This window comes from Barbus barbus (genome assembly GCF_936440315.1).
Source record: "Barbus barbus genome assembly, chromosome: 39".
In the NCBI taxonomy this organism is placed as follows: domain Eukaryota; kingdom Metazoa; phylum Chordata; class Actinopteri; order Cypriniformes; family Cyprinidae; genus Barbus; species Barbus barbus.
Window position 1 is genome coordinate 1,672,978 of NC_136717.1, and position 15,424 is coordinate 1,688,401.

The following is a 15,424-nucleotide window of genomic DNA, read 5'->3' on the forward strand; positions in this document are numbered from 1 at the left end:
TTAGTCCTACATAATGAGGAAGTGCATGTTTGAATTTGAAATGCCTTCATTTGGCAAACACATCTTACAATGGCTTTTTTCTGGACTTTGACTGTTCAAACTGGTGTATAACATCTTCAAAATCAAGGCCACTAACAAGTTCATGTTCAATGGCTATGAGAGAAAGTGCAGAGAGCCGTGTCTGTGACATTGTGGTCCTCAGCTCATTTTTACACGTGTGTAGGCTTCTATGCGCTTGGATAGGCATGAACAAAGTCTGTCAATGATGACGTAATATGTTTCAACTTTAAATTTCTGACTGCTGTCATTAAAAGCTACTTCGCTGTCATCAGCAGACTCATCTGCAAATCTTTCTTTTTCTCACACGTTGAGTGTGAAACTGGTAGTTTTGTGTCACACTGACCACGCGTGCTGATTCTTCGAGCTCTGAAAACTGTTCTCGTAGAGTGCCAACATATGAAAGCAGTGAACGCAAAAGGCCAAGAGCAGTAGCTAAATCCATATTGCTTTTTTGGAGTTGGTCACTTGTTGCCTTAAATCTATGCAGTACCCGGTCCAACAGCATAGTCATTATTACCGTCTCCAGTTTATCAAGTTTTGCGACTGTCAATCAATGCAGTTAACACCTATGAGGTTCAGAGAATGGGCAGCACACGGTGTATAATGAATTAGCGGGTTTTGTTTTTTCAAGTGCGCCTGGAGCCCGCTGTATTTGCCAGCCATGTTGCTCGCATTATCGTAACTTTGGCCACGACAGTTTGACAAGTCTAACCCCAAGCGACGCACCATTTCAATCACAGACTCAGCTAGGCTGACACCTGTGTGGCTGTGGATGGGCTCAAACCCGAGGAATCTTTCCACTACTCTGCCATCTGCACTGACAAAACGAAAAACAAATGTGAGCTGATCTACATGTGCTAAATCTGGTGTTGAATCAACAATTACAGAGAAATATTTTGCATGTTTGATTTCCTCTGCAATCACTTGCTTAGTTTTTTCCCCCCATTAATGAAATAAATTCTTCACACACAGTTGATGACAGGTAAGATGGCTTACCTCTACCCTTATTGCCGTGTTTCTCAAGGTGCTCCTTTAAAAAGGGGTCAAACTCCGCTATCAGTTCAAGCAGTCCCAAATAGTTCCCATTGTGCGCAGAGCTCAGCAGTTCGTTGTCGCCTCGAAATGGCAGTCCTCTCGCTCCCAAAAATGTAATAACAGCCACCACACGTCTGAGGACTTCTTTCCAGTACAGCTGTTCTGACTCACACTGTCGGGCAAGAGAAGCGTCCACTCTGCATGCATATTTAGATCTGTGCAATAAAGACAGCATATTTTGTCTATGCTCTGCACTCGTTTCGTGATCACTAATCCTCTCTGGATGTTTCCAATCACAGAATCCGCTGATAAATGCATGCTTTTGGGATGACAGAAGTTTGCAGGCATAACAATAAACTGATCCGGTTGATGGCGAGTAAAGAAGCCATTCCCTTGGCATAATTTCATTGTTTGGGAGCCGGCAGTGAAGCAGATCGTTTGTGAGGGAGCGTGTCCTACTTCCAAGACCGGACTCCCTTACCGGTGCAGGATACTTGGAGGCCCGGTTCTGGAAAGCTGCAGGCCCTCGGAAAACCGCTTCTTCCCGGAGCCGCTCCGTAACGGCTCCCCACAGTTCAGGATCCCCCGGGAGTAGAGGCGTTGAGATGCAGGGGCTACTCCCAGACTCGACAAGCGGCTCAGGTGGCGCCGGCGGTGAGACTGGAGACCCGTAGACCCGCCATCACCGCTTCCCTCAACGATCAGACTCGCGGGCGCGACCTCTGGGGTTTTGCTTGAAGTTGGTGCTGGCTCTTCGCTCTCCGGGCTGTAAACGTAAGCTACCGCAGGCGGTGTAGAAAAGTCCTGGCTAGCTGAGTTATCCTCGTCGTTGACGGAAGCTGACTTAACAGAACTGTCGGCAACATTAACAGGAGTGACGAAATTACCTATTTTAGGTATATACTTTAATACCTATTTTAGGTATATACTTAATTTTCAGCGTTTCTGATGTCCTTTTCCTTTTTTAATTTTCGCTTCGCGCTCCCACTTAGCTTCTCTATTGTGTCTGATTTTTTTTTTTTTTTCTGTTGTAGCAACGCCTGACGTCACGTAACGTGCTCAGCGTAACCTTTGACCCACCTCATGCGGACTGACCAATGAGGAGAGGGTCTTTCACTTGAGGCCCTCTCTTCATTGGTCAGTCCGCATGAGACTGACTCTCAACCGCTCTCAACTCAAGTTTAAAGTCATAGGCAGTGCAGCATATCTCTGTGCAGCGCAAAAGCCCGGGTGGACAGTTTGTTAAATATAAAGCGGGAGATTACAGATACAGTATTTTGCTCGTGCCCTTGCTGTCCTGGGCCCTTTAGATGTCGTGGGCCCCTGGGCAATTGCCCAGTTGCCCGTATGGTTAATCCGGGCTTGCACAGACTGATATATTTCAAATGTTTATTTCCTTTAATTTTGATGATGAAATATATCAGTCTGTGTGTAATGAACGAATCTAATATACAAGTTTCGCTTTTTGAATGGTATTACTGAAATAAATCAACTTTTTCATGATATTCTAATTTTATGACCAGCACCTGTACATCAATGAAAAGCTTATTTATTCAGCTTTCAGATGTATGAATCTCAATTTTAAAAAAGTACCCTCATGGAGTGTGTGTATTACACGCTTTGGCGTGATACTGCATTGCTCCATAAATACTATATTAATGGCCAGTCATTCAAGCAGCAGACTGAATTTAGTTTAGAAAAAAAAAATTACTGGTCAATAAAAACACAATTGACTCGATGCGTCCAGCAATACCATACTTTTTAATATTTTGTCACCTTGAAAGACTTTGTCTTTATAATAGGGAAATTAGTTTGGCTGTACTGCTCAGACAACTTGCAGAGTAGTAAAACCAACATGACAAAGAATTGTGATAAAATCGTGATATTTTGATTTTTTTTGTTGATATTTTTGCCATATCGCCCACCACTTGCCGAGGGGGAACAAACCCATACACCCCCTCCCCCCGGTCCGCGATTGTGCCCTCGTAACACCATTTCGCCCCTGCCCCTCCGGAGGTCTGTGCATGCCACTGTCACCCATCTATGATAAGGAGATGGTACAGTAGCAACAGAAGAGATCCTGGATTCAGTGAAGAGGTACTAGCCTCTGTAATTAAATTAAAGCTTCTGCAGCACAGGCCAAGGGACAGGAGACACTCTGTGCTCTAATGATTGATGAAATGTCCATTATGAAGCACATCGAGTGGGATGGGAAGAAAATACTTGGCTATTTAGACATTGGCACAAAAATTAAGTGACAACATACCAATAGCTACAGAGGTACTGGTATTGATGGCCGTCTGCATTCACAACCACTGGAAAGCTCAAGTGGCATATTTTCAGACTCACAGAATGACTGGGTCAGAAAGGGCTGCTCTTGGAGCAGACTTGCAACCCACAACACTCAACCCCAGTCTTGGATCTTGGATGTCTGCGATATGCTGAAGCTGGTAGAAAACACCTTGGGGTCCTGTGGCATTATTGTATTACTGTACAGGATAAAAAAAACAGAAACAGGATAAAATGGGAATATATCGAAGGGTTGCATCTAGGCAACAAACTTAGATCACCTCACATAGATTGGTACAGTCATTAGTACCAGTGTGGCAGATGCTCTCATGTTCTGTGAGCAACACCTGGAGCTCCCCCAGTTTGCTGGCTGTTAGCCAACATGCAAATTCCTGGAGGTTTTTGATCAGCTTTTTGATATGATGAACTCCAGAAATCCTATCGCCAAGGGATTTAAAAGTCCACTCAGGCAAGCTAATAAGCGAACCAACATGGCCTTCTTAATGGAAGCATACAATTACAATGGTTTGAAGGAGCCAGATATTAACGGATGACCCGTTAATATCTGAAGAAAACAGCCTTTCTTGGCTTCCTGGTGGCAATAAAGAGTTTCAAACAATTACAGGTCCTTTTCAAAAAATTAGCATTGTGATAAAGTTAATTATTTTCTGTAATGTACTGATAAACATTAGACTTTCATATATTTTAGATTCATTACAACACAACTGAAGTAGTTCAAGCCTTTTATTGTTTTAATATTGATGATTTTGGCATACAGCTCATGAAAACCCAAAATTCCTATCTCAAAAAATTAGCATATTTCATCCGACCAATAAAAGAAAAGTGTTTTTAATACAAAAAAAGTCAACCTTCAAATAATTATGTTCAGTTATGCACTCAATACTTGGTCGGGAATCCTTTTGCAGAAATGACTGCTTCAATGCGGCGTGGCATGGAGGCAATCAGCCTGTGGCACTGCTGAGGTGTTATGGAGGCCCAGGATGCTTCGATAGCGGCCTTAAGCTCATCCAGAGTGTTGGGTCTTGCGTCTCTCAACTTTCTCTTCACAATATCCCACAGATTCTCTATGGGGTTCAGGTCAGGAGAGTTGGCAGGCCAATTGAGCACAGTAATACCATGGTCAGTAAACCATTTGCCAGTGGTTTTGGCACTGTGAGCAGGTGCCAGGTCGTGCTGAAAAATGAAATCTTCATCTCCATAAAGCTTTTCAGCAGATGGAAGCATGAAGTGCTCCAAAATCTCCTGATAGCTAGCTGCATTGACCCTGCCCTTGAAAAAACACAGTGGACCAACACCAGCATCACTGACTGTGGGTACTTGACACTGGACTTCAGGCATTTTGGCATTTCCCTCTCCCCAGTCTTCCTCCAGACTCTGGCACCTTGATTTCCGAATTACATGCAAAATTTGCTTTCATCCGAAAAAAGTACTTTGGACCACTGAGCAACAGTCCAGTGCTGCTTCTCTGTAGCCCAGGTCAGGCGCTTCTGCCGCTGTTTCTGGTTCAAAAGTGGCTTGACCTGGGGAATGCGGCACCTGTAGCCCATTTCCTGCACACGCCTGTACACGGTGGCTCTGGATGTTTCTACTCCAGACTCAGTCCACTGCTTCCGCAGGTCCCCCAAGGTCTGGAATCGGTCCTTCTCCACAATCTTCCTCAGGGTCCGGTCACCTCTTCTCGTTGTGCTGCGTTTTCTGCCACACTTTTTCCTTCCCACAGACTTCCCACTGAGGTGCCTTGATACAGCACTCTGGGAACAGCCTATTCGTTCACAAATTTCTTTCTGTGTCTTACCCTCTTGCTTGAGGGTGTCAATGATGGCCTTCTGGACAGCAGTCAGGTCGGCAGTCTTACCCATGATTGCGGTTTTGAGTAATGAACCAGGCTGGGAGTTTTTAAAAGCCTCAGGAATCTTTTGCAGGTGTTTAGAGTTAATTAGTTGATTCAGATGATTAGGTTAATAGCTCGTTTAGAGAACCTTTTCATGATATGCTAATTTTTTGAGATAGGAATTTTGGGTTTTCATGAGCTGTATGCCAAAATCATCAATATTAAAACAATAAAAGGCTTGAACTACTTCAGTTGTGTTGTAATGAAGCTAAAATATATGAAAGTCTAATGTTTATCAGTACATTACAGAAAATAATTAACTATCACAATATGCTAATTTTTTGAAAAGGACCTGTATATGACACATACGTGGGACCACCTACATCATAGTCACAGTACTTGCTGACCTACAAATTTTGCCAAGACCACCTTGAGCTGTTTTTCACTGCCATTCGCTCAGCTAATGGATGTAACAACAGTGCCACAGCAAGGCAGTTTAAGTCAGCATTCAGAAGAATGGTAGCAAGACATGCCATCAAAACCTGTGGAAACTGCTCCCCACTGGACAGCACAGTGGTACTGGAGGCTACACCTTTAATATGCTGCCATTTCGGCAAAGCGACACACAACCTGAAGCAGAAGAGAACACAGAAACATACATCTCAAGCCTTCCCAGTCTGTCCATGTTCAAAGAGGTCGTGGTTGGTTCCATAGCTGGCTTTGTGTTTAGAAAAGCTATGAAGAATATTCACTGTAGTACCTGTTTATCAGCACTCAGCATCGAGAGTTCTTCACAAGAGGAGCTTGGACACACCCTCATTGACATGACAAAGCCAGGCTATCCACACGGGTTCTGGAACTCTGTAGTGGCTCTGCATTCAAGGAACTTGAGGCACACGTTCAACCTCGAACCATACAATAACCATGTTTTCATTCTCTGCTACTGCAATAGATGTATTTTGCAGTATTAAGGTTAATGATTAATCGGTTAATTGATCGTTAATTTAAACAACAATCGATTGTGGAAATGATCGAAAATTGACATCCCTAGTTCTGACTGAAACTCTTTCCACAGTGAGTGCCGGTGAAGGGTTTCTCTCCAGTGTGGATTCTCATGTAAACCTTAAAGTTTCCTTTAAAAGATATACAATAAATGAAATGCCAAAAGAACATACAATAATAAACCTGTTTTTATCAAATAAAATAAACACCACATAAAATATAAAAAGGTGTAATAATTTACCTGTTTAATAAAATAAATGAACACTAATAAAATAAAGTAACAAACAGGATTGTGTTATTGAGATGACATTTACATTACATTTACATTTATTCATTTAGCTGACGCTTTTATCCAAAGCGACTTACAATTGCTATATATGTCAGAGGTCGCACGCCTCTGGAGCAACTAGGGGTTAAGTGTCTTGCTCAGGGACACATTGGTGTCTCACAGTGGATTCGAACCCGGGTCTCTCACACCAAAGACATGTGTCTTATCCACTGCGCCATCACCACCCCCTCCAATATTTGTTTTCCACATCATGCTAAAGTTGTCAGACTATGAGCAATTCACACTTAAAAGACTGATTATGGAAAATGGAATGGTTATTTTGTACTGCAACCATGATACTTGACTCTGAACTGCTGCTAAACATTATTCTTTTGTCTATAATATTCTGACCATTGGTGCCCATCTCACACCTAGATACACCATCATTGCATCGTTGTTGTGTTGAGGGGATACGCGTGAGCGTCGCGATACGTTTACATTAATATACACCCCGGCTCCAGCAGCGCAGGGGTGTTGGAATATTCAAAAACAGTATACCGTCGCTCAGCCTTTTTGATCTTCTTTTTGCCCCCAAACGAAGAAAACTAACTTTGTTTGACGTATATTGGGGCCTTAAGGACTTTCTCCAGTGTGACCTTTCATGTGTGAATCAAGGGTTGCTTTACGTCTGAAGCACTTTCCACACTGATCACATGGAAACGGCTTCTCTCCAGTGTGAATGACCATGTGACTCTTAAGAGATTCTTTGCGTGTGAAGCTATTCCCACACAGTTTGCAGGTAAAAGGCTTCTCTCCAGTGTGACTTCTCATGTGGGAATTATAGTGTGCTTTATATGTGAAGTTCTTCCCACACACATTGCAGGTAAATGGTTTCTCTCCAGTGTGAAGCCTCATATGAGTCTGAAGGCTTATGTTCTGACTGAAACTCTTTCCACAGTGAGCGCAGGTGAAAGGTTTCTCTCCATTGTGGATTCTCATGTGAACCTTGAGGTTTCCTTTCAATCTGAAACTCTTTCCACAGTCGTGGCACGTGAAAGATGACTCTCGAGAATGAATTTGTTCACGCCAGCTAAGGTGTGGGAATCTCTGTCCACACTGATGGCCGTTAAAAGAGTTCTCTCTTGAATGAAGCATCATGTGATTAGCAAGGGTTATTTCACGTGTAAAACATTTTCCACACTGAGCACACACAAAAGGCTTCTCTCCTGTGTGAGTTTTCATGTGAGCCGTAAGATTTCCTTTTTGTGAGAAGCTCTTCCCACACAGTTTGCAGGTGAAGGGCTTCTCTCCTGTGTGACTTCTCATGTGATCATTAAGGGTGGATTTATTTGAGATGCTCTTTCCACACAGTGTGCAGGTGTAAGGACTCTGTCCAGTGTGACATTTCATGTGTGAATTAATGGTTGATTTATGTCTGAAACACTTTCCACACTGATCACATGGAAACAATTTCTCTCCAGTGTGAACGACCATGTGAATCTTAAGAGATGCTTTGCATGAGAAGCTATTCCCACACAGTTTGCAGGTAAAAGGCTTCTCTGGAGTGTGAAGACTCGTATGAGTTTTGAGGTTTCTCTTACAACTGAAACTCTCTCCACACCAATGACATTTAAAAGCATTCTCTCCTGTGTGTTCTCTCTTTGTGTGTAAATTAAGGGATACTTTCTGTCTGAAAGTCCTTCCACACTGATCACATGTGAACGGCTTCTCTCCGGTGTGACTATTTATGTGGCGTTTAAGGTTTTGTTTACGTGCGAATCTCTTTCCACACTGATGGCATGTGAAAGGCTTCTCTCCAATGTGAACATTCATGTGTATTTGAAGGTTATATTTTTTATTGAAACTCTTTCCACACTGATGGCAGGTGAAGTAACTGTTAGATTCGGTTCTCTGATCTATTTTTGGTGATGAAGTTGTTTCAGTCTGTATGGATTTTTCCACAATCATGAAATCAAGTGTTTCATTTTCAACTTTCTCTTCTATCTTTGTAAGTTCTTGCCTCCTCTCTTCCTTCGGTGCCATCAGGTCTAAAGCCCAAAAAAAAAGAAAGAAAGACAAATACAAGTTAGTGGCAGTTTTAGCAAAAGTACTAAAACATCAAAACCAAGATTTTCCAACAAAGCTATGTTATTATACTTCAGTCACTCCTGGTCTTTGGGACCCACCACTCTGTCTCCATTTCGATACACCTGACTCAGATCACCAGCTCATTTGGTGAGAGCTCTATGAACTCAGTGTATCAGATAAGGGAGAGGTGGGTCCTCATGACCAGAAATGAAAACCACAGTTATATACCAGTCCTGAATCTGCCATTCGTGTTTAAACTGAAGTCTGAAGCTTTTTTGTATTTATGATTTACAAAAATTATATAATAAGTGACTAGTGTTGTCAAAAATATCGATATTTCGATAAATATCGATACTGAAATATCTGAACGGTACCAATATTAATTTCCCGAAGTATCGATACACCGTCCCAATCTTATTCTGGGGGGCCTATCAAATTGGAAATTAAATTTAAATGCATATCCAGCAGTAAAATTAACTAATATTAACAACAGTAACATCTATAAAAGGTTAACATGATTAGTACTGTCTGCCATTCAATTAAAAAAAAAAAAAATCTAATTTTTTTCTGTAATTAATAAAAAAAATGAGACTAAACGCATATAAATTAGTGCTGTCAAACAATTAATCGTGATTAATCGCATCCAAAATAAGTTTGTTTGCACAACATATCTGTGTATATTTATTATTTATATATAAATACACACACATACAGTATATATTTAGAAAATATTTACATGCATATTTATATTATATATATAAATCTATAATATATAAACATAACATATTTTTCTTAAATATATACATCCATGTGTGTGTACTTATATATACATAATACATATACACAGCACACACATATATTATGTCAACAAAAACTTTTATCTTGGATGTGATTAATCACGATTAATCGTTTGATAGCACTAATATTAATATATTGTCATATTTTCACACTGAACTTCTAAATTAATAGAAACAACAAAGATGGTACATTTTCAACATGTATTTAAATGGCATCTTTTTACTAGCCTATTATTAATGAAGAAGTAACATTGTGTTACGGAGCTCCAAGGAGGAAGATGAGATCAGGCAAAGATAATCCAAAATAACAGTCCACTCAAAAACGTGTAACATAGACAATAACTGGCAACTGAAATGGGGACAACTCAGGACTTATAAACCCAGGGGCAGATTAGATGGGTCAGCCATACGGCTTGAGAAGGCCTTAGACTTTCTATCACGTGATAGAACAGAAATAGAGGAGGCTACAGGCCCACTGGGTTCCCGCTTGTTCTGTAAGCATTTGTGAATGTTGCTGCTAATATAGCGGGGACCCGACACATATCACTGAGAGCTGTTATCAGTTATTTTTGGTTCACCTACACCAACTGTTTTAAAAAAACAAATGGTAGCATTTTGTTAGTTTTTTTCTGTTTTTGTTATAATCGATACAAAATCACGAAGCGCTCTCATTGTGTCATGGCAACATCATGTGGGCAACAAGTGAACATGATTGACTGGAGTTTCGTTAAAGTTATAAGTGGAACATTTCAATTTGAATGTTCTCACATCCGACTCTCAAATACAACGTAAAAGCAGTGCTGCCTTTTTAAAATCTGTTGCACATGACGTGGATCTGACACAAATCTAATTTTCTCCCTGTTTTTTAGTCATTTAGGACTTTTTAGCTCATTTAAGATTTATGAAGTCATTGACATTTTGTGTGCTTTTGTCCGGTATAGTCACATCCCGCTCTGATTAGTAGCGTAAAGGAATTTCCACCTGCACTATTGTCAATTAGTGAAAACTAAGCTAATTTAGTTGGCAAGCTACGCAATATTGCATTCATTATCGAAGGCATCTGCGATATTGCGTAGCAAGATTTACTGCTAATCACGGAACCGGCTTTACTGACGAGATGCGTATGACAATCGCATGCGATATATCGCCCAGCCCTAATTGCTCCCAGAGGATAATAATCGGGCTGATTTAAATTTATTTTTAATATTATGTTTATTCTCGCAATATATTTATTGTGATTAACCTCCTGTTTTGTATACAGTATAATGCTGTTCAGTCACTGCACTCAACCACGCAGGATACGAATCGTTATTAAAGATGATCAATGTATTTATTTTTGAATAATCCTCTATGGGCTGGAAATATTCCTTTATTTGAACCGCTTTAATTTGATGTAATTACTGAGGATTGCATCGTAAAGTAAGTGGATGAAATATGTAAACAGCATAATTGTTTAATGCAATACGTTTCCCCCAAACCTTCAATTTAATAATCTAAACCAGTCGTAATTAATATTTTATGATTTGGTTAACTGAAATGCTCTTTAATGTATAATAATATGCTGTTTGTATGCAGTTGTGTAATAAAATAAGGTGCTCAGACTCTGAAGTATTGCGCGTTCACATACAGTATGGCTTGCGTCACCAAATATACATCGGAATATCATGAAACCATCTGTCTTTCACAATACTCAATTAATGACTGTTTGGTGTTTTTAGAAGACGTATCTGTGCTGAATTTGAGATAAATAAATCACAGCACTCCCGTGCTAAGGGCACAGCCATTGATAGAGGCTGCAGCCGAAGGTTTTTTACGCTACTATCTAACCTCTGCTCTTCGAACACGGAAGGCCTATTTCTCTGGTCAGCATGAGGACCCACTCCATGTCAAATGAAACAACTTCAATCAGGACGCTCATGACATTCTTCAGAAATATAATTCATTTCTGTAGAGCTGAACATTTTAATAAGGATCAAATGAGTGAGTTCAGCTTTGAGAATGAAAACCAACCTGTTTGTTCCTCAGTATCTTCATGTTTGACTCTGAATGCTTCTTCAATCTTCATGTCTTCAGTCTCCTCTTTAATAAACTCCATCTCTGTTTGTTCCTCAGTATCTTCAGGTTTGACTCTGAATGTTTCTTCAATCTTCATGTCTTCAGTCTCCTCTTTAATAAACTCCATCTCTGTTTGTTCCTCAGTATCTTCATGTTTGACTCTGAATGTTTCTTCAATCTTCATGTCTTCAGTCTCCTCTTTAATAAACTCCATCTCTGTTTGTTCCTCAGTATCTTCATGTTTGACTCTGAATGCTTCTTCTCTCTCCTCTTTAATAAACTCCATCTTTATAACAGTGTCTCGTGGATCTCAGTCGCTTCAGCAGGAGTTTTTCTGAGTTTGGACACTTTCTCCTGTTTAAGATCAGAAGGCCGTTTCTGACACTGAATAAAAAATTTAAAAGGTAATTGCGACTTTTTCTCTCACAATTCTGACTTTTTTCCTCATAATTGCGAGTTAAAAAGTCAGAATTGCGAGTTTTTCTCTCGCAATTGTGACTATAAATCGTAATACTGACTTATTACTCGCAATTGTGAGTTTATATCACACAATTCTGAGAAAAAAAGTGAGAATCTGAGAAAAAAAGTCAGAAAGTTCTGTGAAAAGAAAAGAGAATTGTGAGATAAAAAGCTGCATTATGTTTACTCATAAAAATAATGTTTATTCATGTTAGATGTATCACAATGTTTACTTCATCCATAATTAAACCATTTTACGTTGATTTAAACACGTTAAATGCTTAAAAACACAAACCTTTCTTCAGCTGAACCACAAATGCAGAACAGAGCGGCGCAGTCTTATGATGTCATAGCCCTACACCAAAATAAAAGTCCTGCTGTCTAAAAATACAGAAGTGCACAGAAAATTTAAATGCCAGAGGAGTTCAGAATTGATTTCTTGGTGAAATACATATTTAAATAAATGTTGACCAATGGTGTGTTGAAAATATTAAGAGCTACAAATAAAGACGTTATTGTGTTTGGGTGTAGAAACCATCATATTAGTATTACTTTACTTTTTTACTTTTGTCATTTAGCAGACGCTTTTGTCCAAAGCGACTTACAAATAAGAAAAAGTAACTAAAACTAAAAAGTTACAACTCTATAAATACTATCTACCCACATATTTAAGAAAATAAAGAAATAAAATAAAATTAACACATGCATATAACAACAACATTTCAATAATAAACATATCAATGAAAAAATTAAATAAAAAGCTACTACTATCCCTTGCCGGTGTCCCTGCCCGGTACTAAACCGTGACTAATCTATTTACAAGTGATTTAAAAGGTTTCTATACACACAGAGAGAGAGACATACATTTCCAATTATTATTTGATTATTTAACATATGATAGTGTTGATAGCATTCTGACACACATGTTGTGTTTAGGCAGATTTATTTTTAGTGGCTCTGGATTCGACACAAGAGCTAAACCGGGGAAGAGCACTTTGTGTTTATATAATAATAATATTTAAATATTAAAAAAATAATAATATTAGTAATGGTGATCTATTCCTTTTTATTCTCCGCCATTTCCATAGGAGACTGGCACAAAGGATTTGATGCATAAAACCATAAACTTCCAGCGTAACAGTGTGAGCATAACAAAAATAAAACTTAATTACTATTTACAGTTACACTTCTCCAAGCTTCTCCAAATATATTTTACATATGAAATCAAAACTGACCTATGAAAAGTCATGCATACAGATGAGTTGCTCAAGATGGCGGCTGGTGATGAAGCATTATGTGTAGCTGAGGCATTTATGCTTTCCATTCCTTAGTTATAACCTAAATAATTCAACTACTAACTGCTCTCATGGGCAGGAGTACTCGGTAGGTTCAAATCACTCTTATTTGTTACACTGCTACTTACTTGCTATTTGGATACATCTAATCTATTCTCTCTATTACAGTCTATCCTCTAAATGACCTGAGCATTGTTAATTCTTTTAAACAACACATTATATCACTTACAGAGAACATTCAGTAAACATGGCTGTCCGCTCTCAGTGAATTCTTGACTGCTGTCCCACAATTCCTGTAATAGTGCACTCTACACTGTGTAGATTATATATTTTCTCATTTGTATTTGATATTTTGGCATAATTTTTTTTTTTTTGTTCCTGTTGATTTTTTACTTTTTTAAATCAGTAGACAATTTCTGTATTATTGATTGATTTGTATTTTATTCTTCAGTTACCTGGAGGAGCTGGCAGAAACTGAATAAGTCAGAAGAGACATCTGATGCTGCCCAGTCTGTAATTACAAAAGGCCTGGATGCAAAAATGGAGATGTATGAAAAGTGGTGTATGTTTGGTTCCACCCAAAAGCCAGATTTGGACGCTAATTGGTTCTCATGGGGATATGGAGATTTTCAGAAACTGGAAGAAATTTGGCAAAGCGACCTGGGGCCTTGTGCTTGGGTTAAAGGGAGCAGGTTCAAATTCATTGACACGTCTAATATAAAATAAACCTTTAAGCGTGATGTTGTCATCTAGTTAAAACTACAGCTGTTTAATGATACATCGTTGCTATACCTTTTTGTTGTGAAATGTGTTTTACACATGCATTTAATTCACTGGATTTGTTTGTAATTGTAAAAGGAAAGAATTCATAATCATACTTGAATATTTTATTTTAACACTGGACCCGTGAACTGATTATTTTCAACATTTGTTCTTGCATTTTGTTCTTACACAAACAATCTGTACAACAGACATTGAATGAAAAAACAAACACACTTTTTGAATTACAAGTTTTTGTTTCTTAGCAATACTCCATGAGAACATTAAGTGTTTACACATAGATTGACACTGGGACCATTTGTAATTGCAAGCCCTATTCGGACGGTAAATGTTTCTCATGTGGACATCTGTAAAAATGCATTTACATCCACCTCAGGTATTTTAAATACTTTATATACTCTTTGAATTTCCATTATAAAGAGATGGCATTTTTACAGAGCCATGCAGGAAAAAATAGTAGGCTAAATCGTTTGATAAATCGTGCACACGATTTATAAATCCAGGGAATGATTTATATATTGAGGGAACAAACTAGTAAATCGAGGGAACGAATTAGTAAATCGCAAATGTCACCAGAATAACAGACCGATGTGTAAAACTCTTGGACATATTTTAAAGATTCGATGCAGTGAACTTTACACATTTAATATACTTTTGAAAAGTGTTTAATTGATCCTGATAAGTGGTCACTGTCACAGTTGTAAACACGATGGCTTTCTTCCCCATGAGGGGGTTTGGCATCATCACATCTTTGTTTCCAGACAGAACGTTAAAGAAAGCAACACACACATCTCCAAAACTGCTGATAACATTGATGTGTATTTGCCTATTTCAGAGACAGAACCTCTACGGCTAGTGTACTAGTACTTCAGAACATTAAAGATGTAGTTAACTAACCCACATTTACCCACACATGCTGCTCCAGAATCAGTTGCGTCTTTGAGATGATTGAAGTGAATGTGGTTTGATTTCAGTCTCTGTAGAAGATTTTTATTAGTCAAAATATGAATTAATCAAGTATAATTAATGTGAATTTAGCCATTTATGTGTCAAGTTATTCTTCCATTATAATCATATATATATATATATATATATATATATACACTCACCTAAAGGATTATTAGGAACACCTGTTCAATTTCTCATTAATGCAATTATCTAATCAACCAATCACATGGCAGTTGCTTCAATGCATTTAGGGGTGTGGTCCTGGTCAAGACAATCTCCTGAACTCCAAACTGAATGTCAGAATGGGAAAGAAAGGTGATTTAAGCAATTTTGAGCGTTGGCATGGTTGTTGGTGGCAGACAGGCCGGTCTGAGTATTTCACAATCTGCTCAGTTACTGGGATTTTCACGCACAACCATTTCTAGGGTTTACAAAGAATGGTGTGAAAAGGGAAAAACATCCAGTATGCGGCAGTCCTGTGGGCGAAAATGCCTTG

At 39.0% G+C, this 15,424-nt stretch overlaps 2 protein-coding genes and 1 long non-coding RNA gene across 3 annotated transcripts in view; 1 reads left to right on the forward strand and 2 right to left on the reverse strand.

Moving 5' to 3' along the window:
- Positions 1 to 11,682, reverse strand: part of LOC306858939 (uncharacterized protein) — a 429,579-nt gene extending 417,897 nt beyond the window's left edge. Inside the window, exon 1 of the mRNA XM_079399753.1 lies at positions 11,569 to 11,682. The gene's annotated coding sequence lies outside the window, so the exon portion shown is untranslated. The remainder of the gene's footprint in view (positions 1 to 11,568) is intronic.
- The window catches only part of LOC306858963, a 1,377,007-nt gene that overhangs the window by 271,118 nt on the left and 1,090,465 nt on the right, over positions 1 to 15,424 (forward strand). The gene's annotated exons all lie outside the window — the stretch shown is intronic.
- Positions 6,471 to 11,521, reverse strand: LOC306858224 (uncharacterized protein). Its single transcript, XM_079398652.1, has 2 exons — positions 11,402 to 11,521; positions 6,471 to 8,554 (listed from the first exon to the last, which is right to left on the reverse strand). Exons 1-2 carry the CDS (start codon positions 11,484 to 11,486, stop codon positions 7,140 to 7,142), a joined length of 1,500 nt encoding a protein of 499 aa, XP_079254778.1. The 5' UTR covers positions 11,487 to 11,521; the 3' UTR covers positions 6,471 to 7,139.

Coding starts and splice junctions, on each gene's coding strand:
- LOC306858224 (XM_079398652.1), bottom strand. CDS start 11,486: ATGGAGTTTATTAAAGAGGAGACTGAAGACATGAAGATTGAAGAAGCA. Junction 8,555..11,401: donor AGATACTGAGGAACAAACAG/GTTGGTTTTCAT, acceptor TTTGGGCTTTAG/ACCTGATGGCACCGAAGGAA.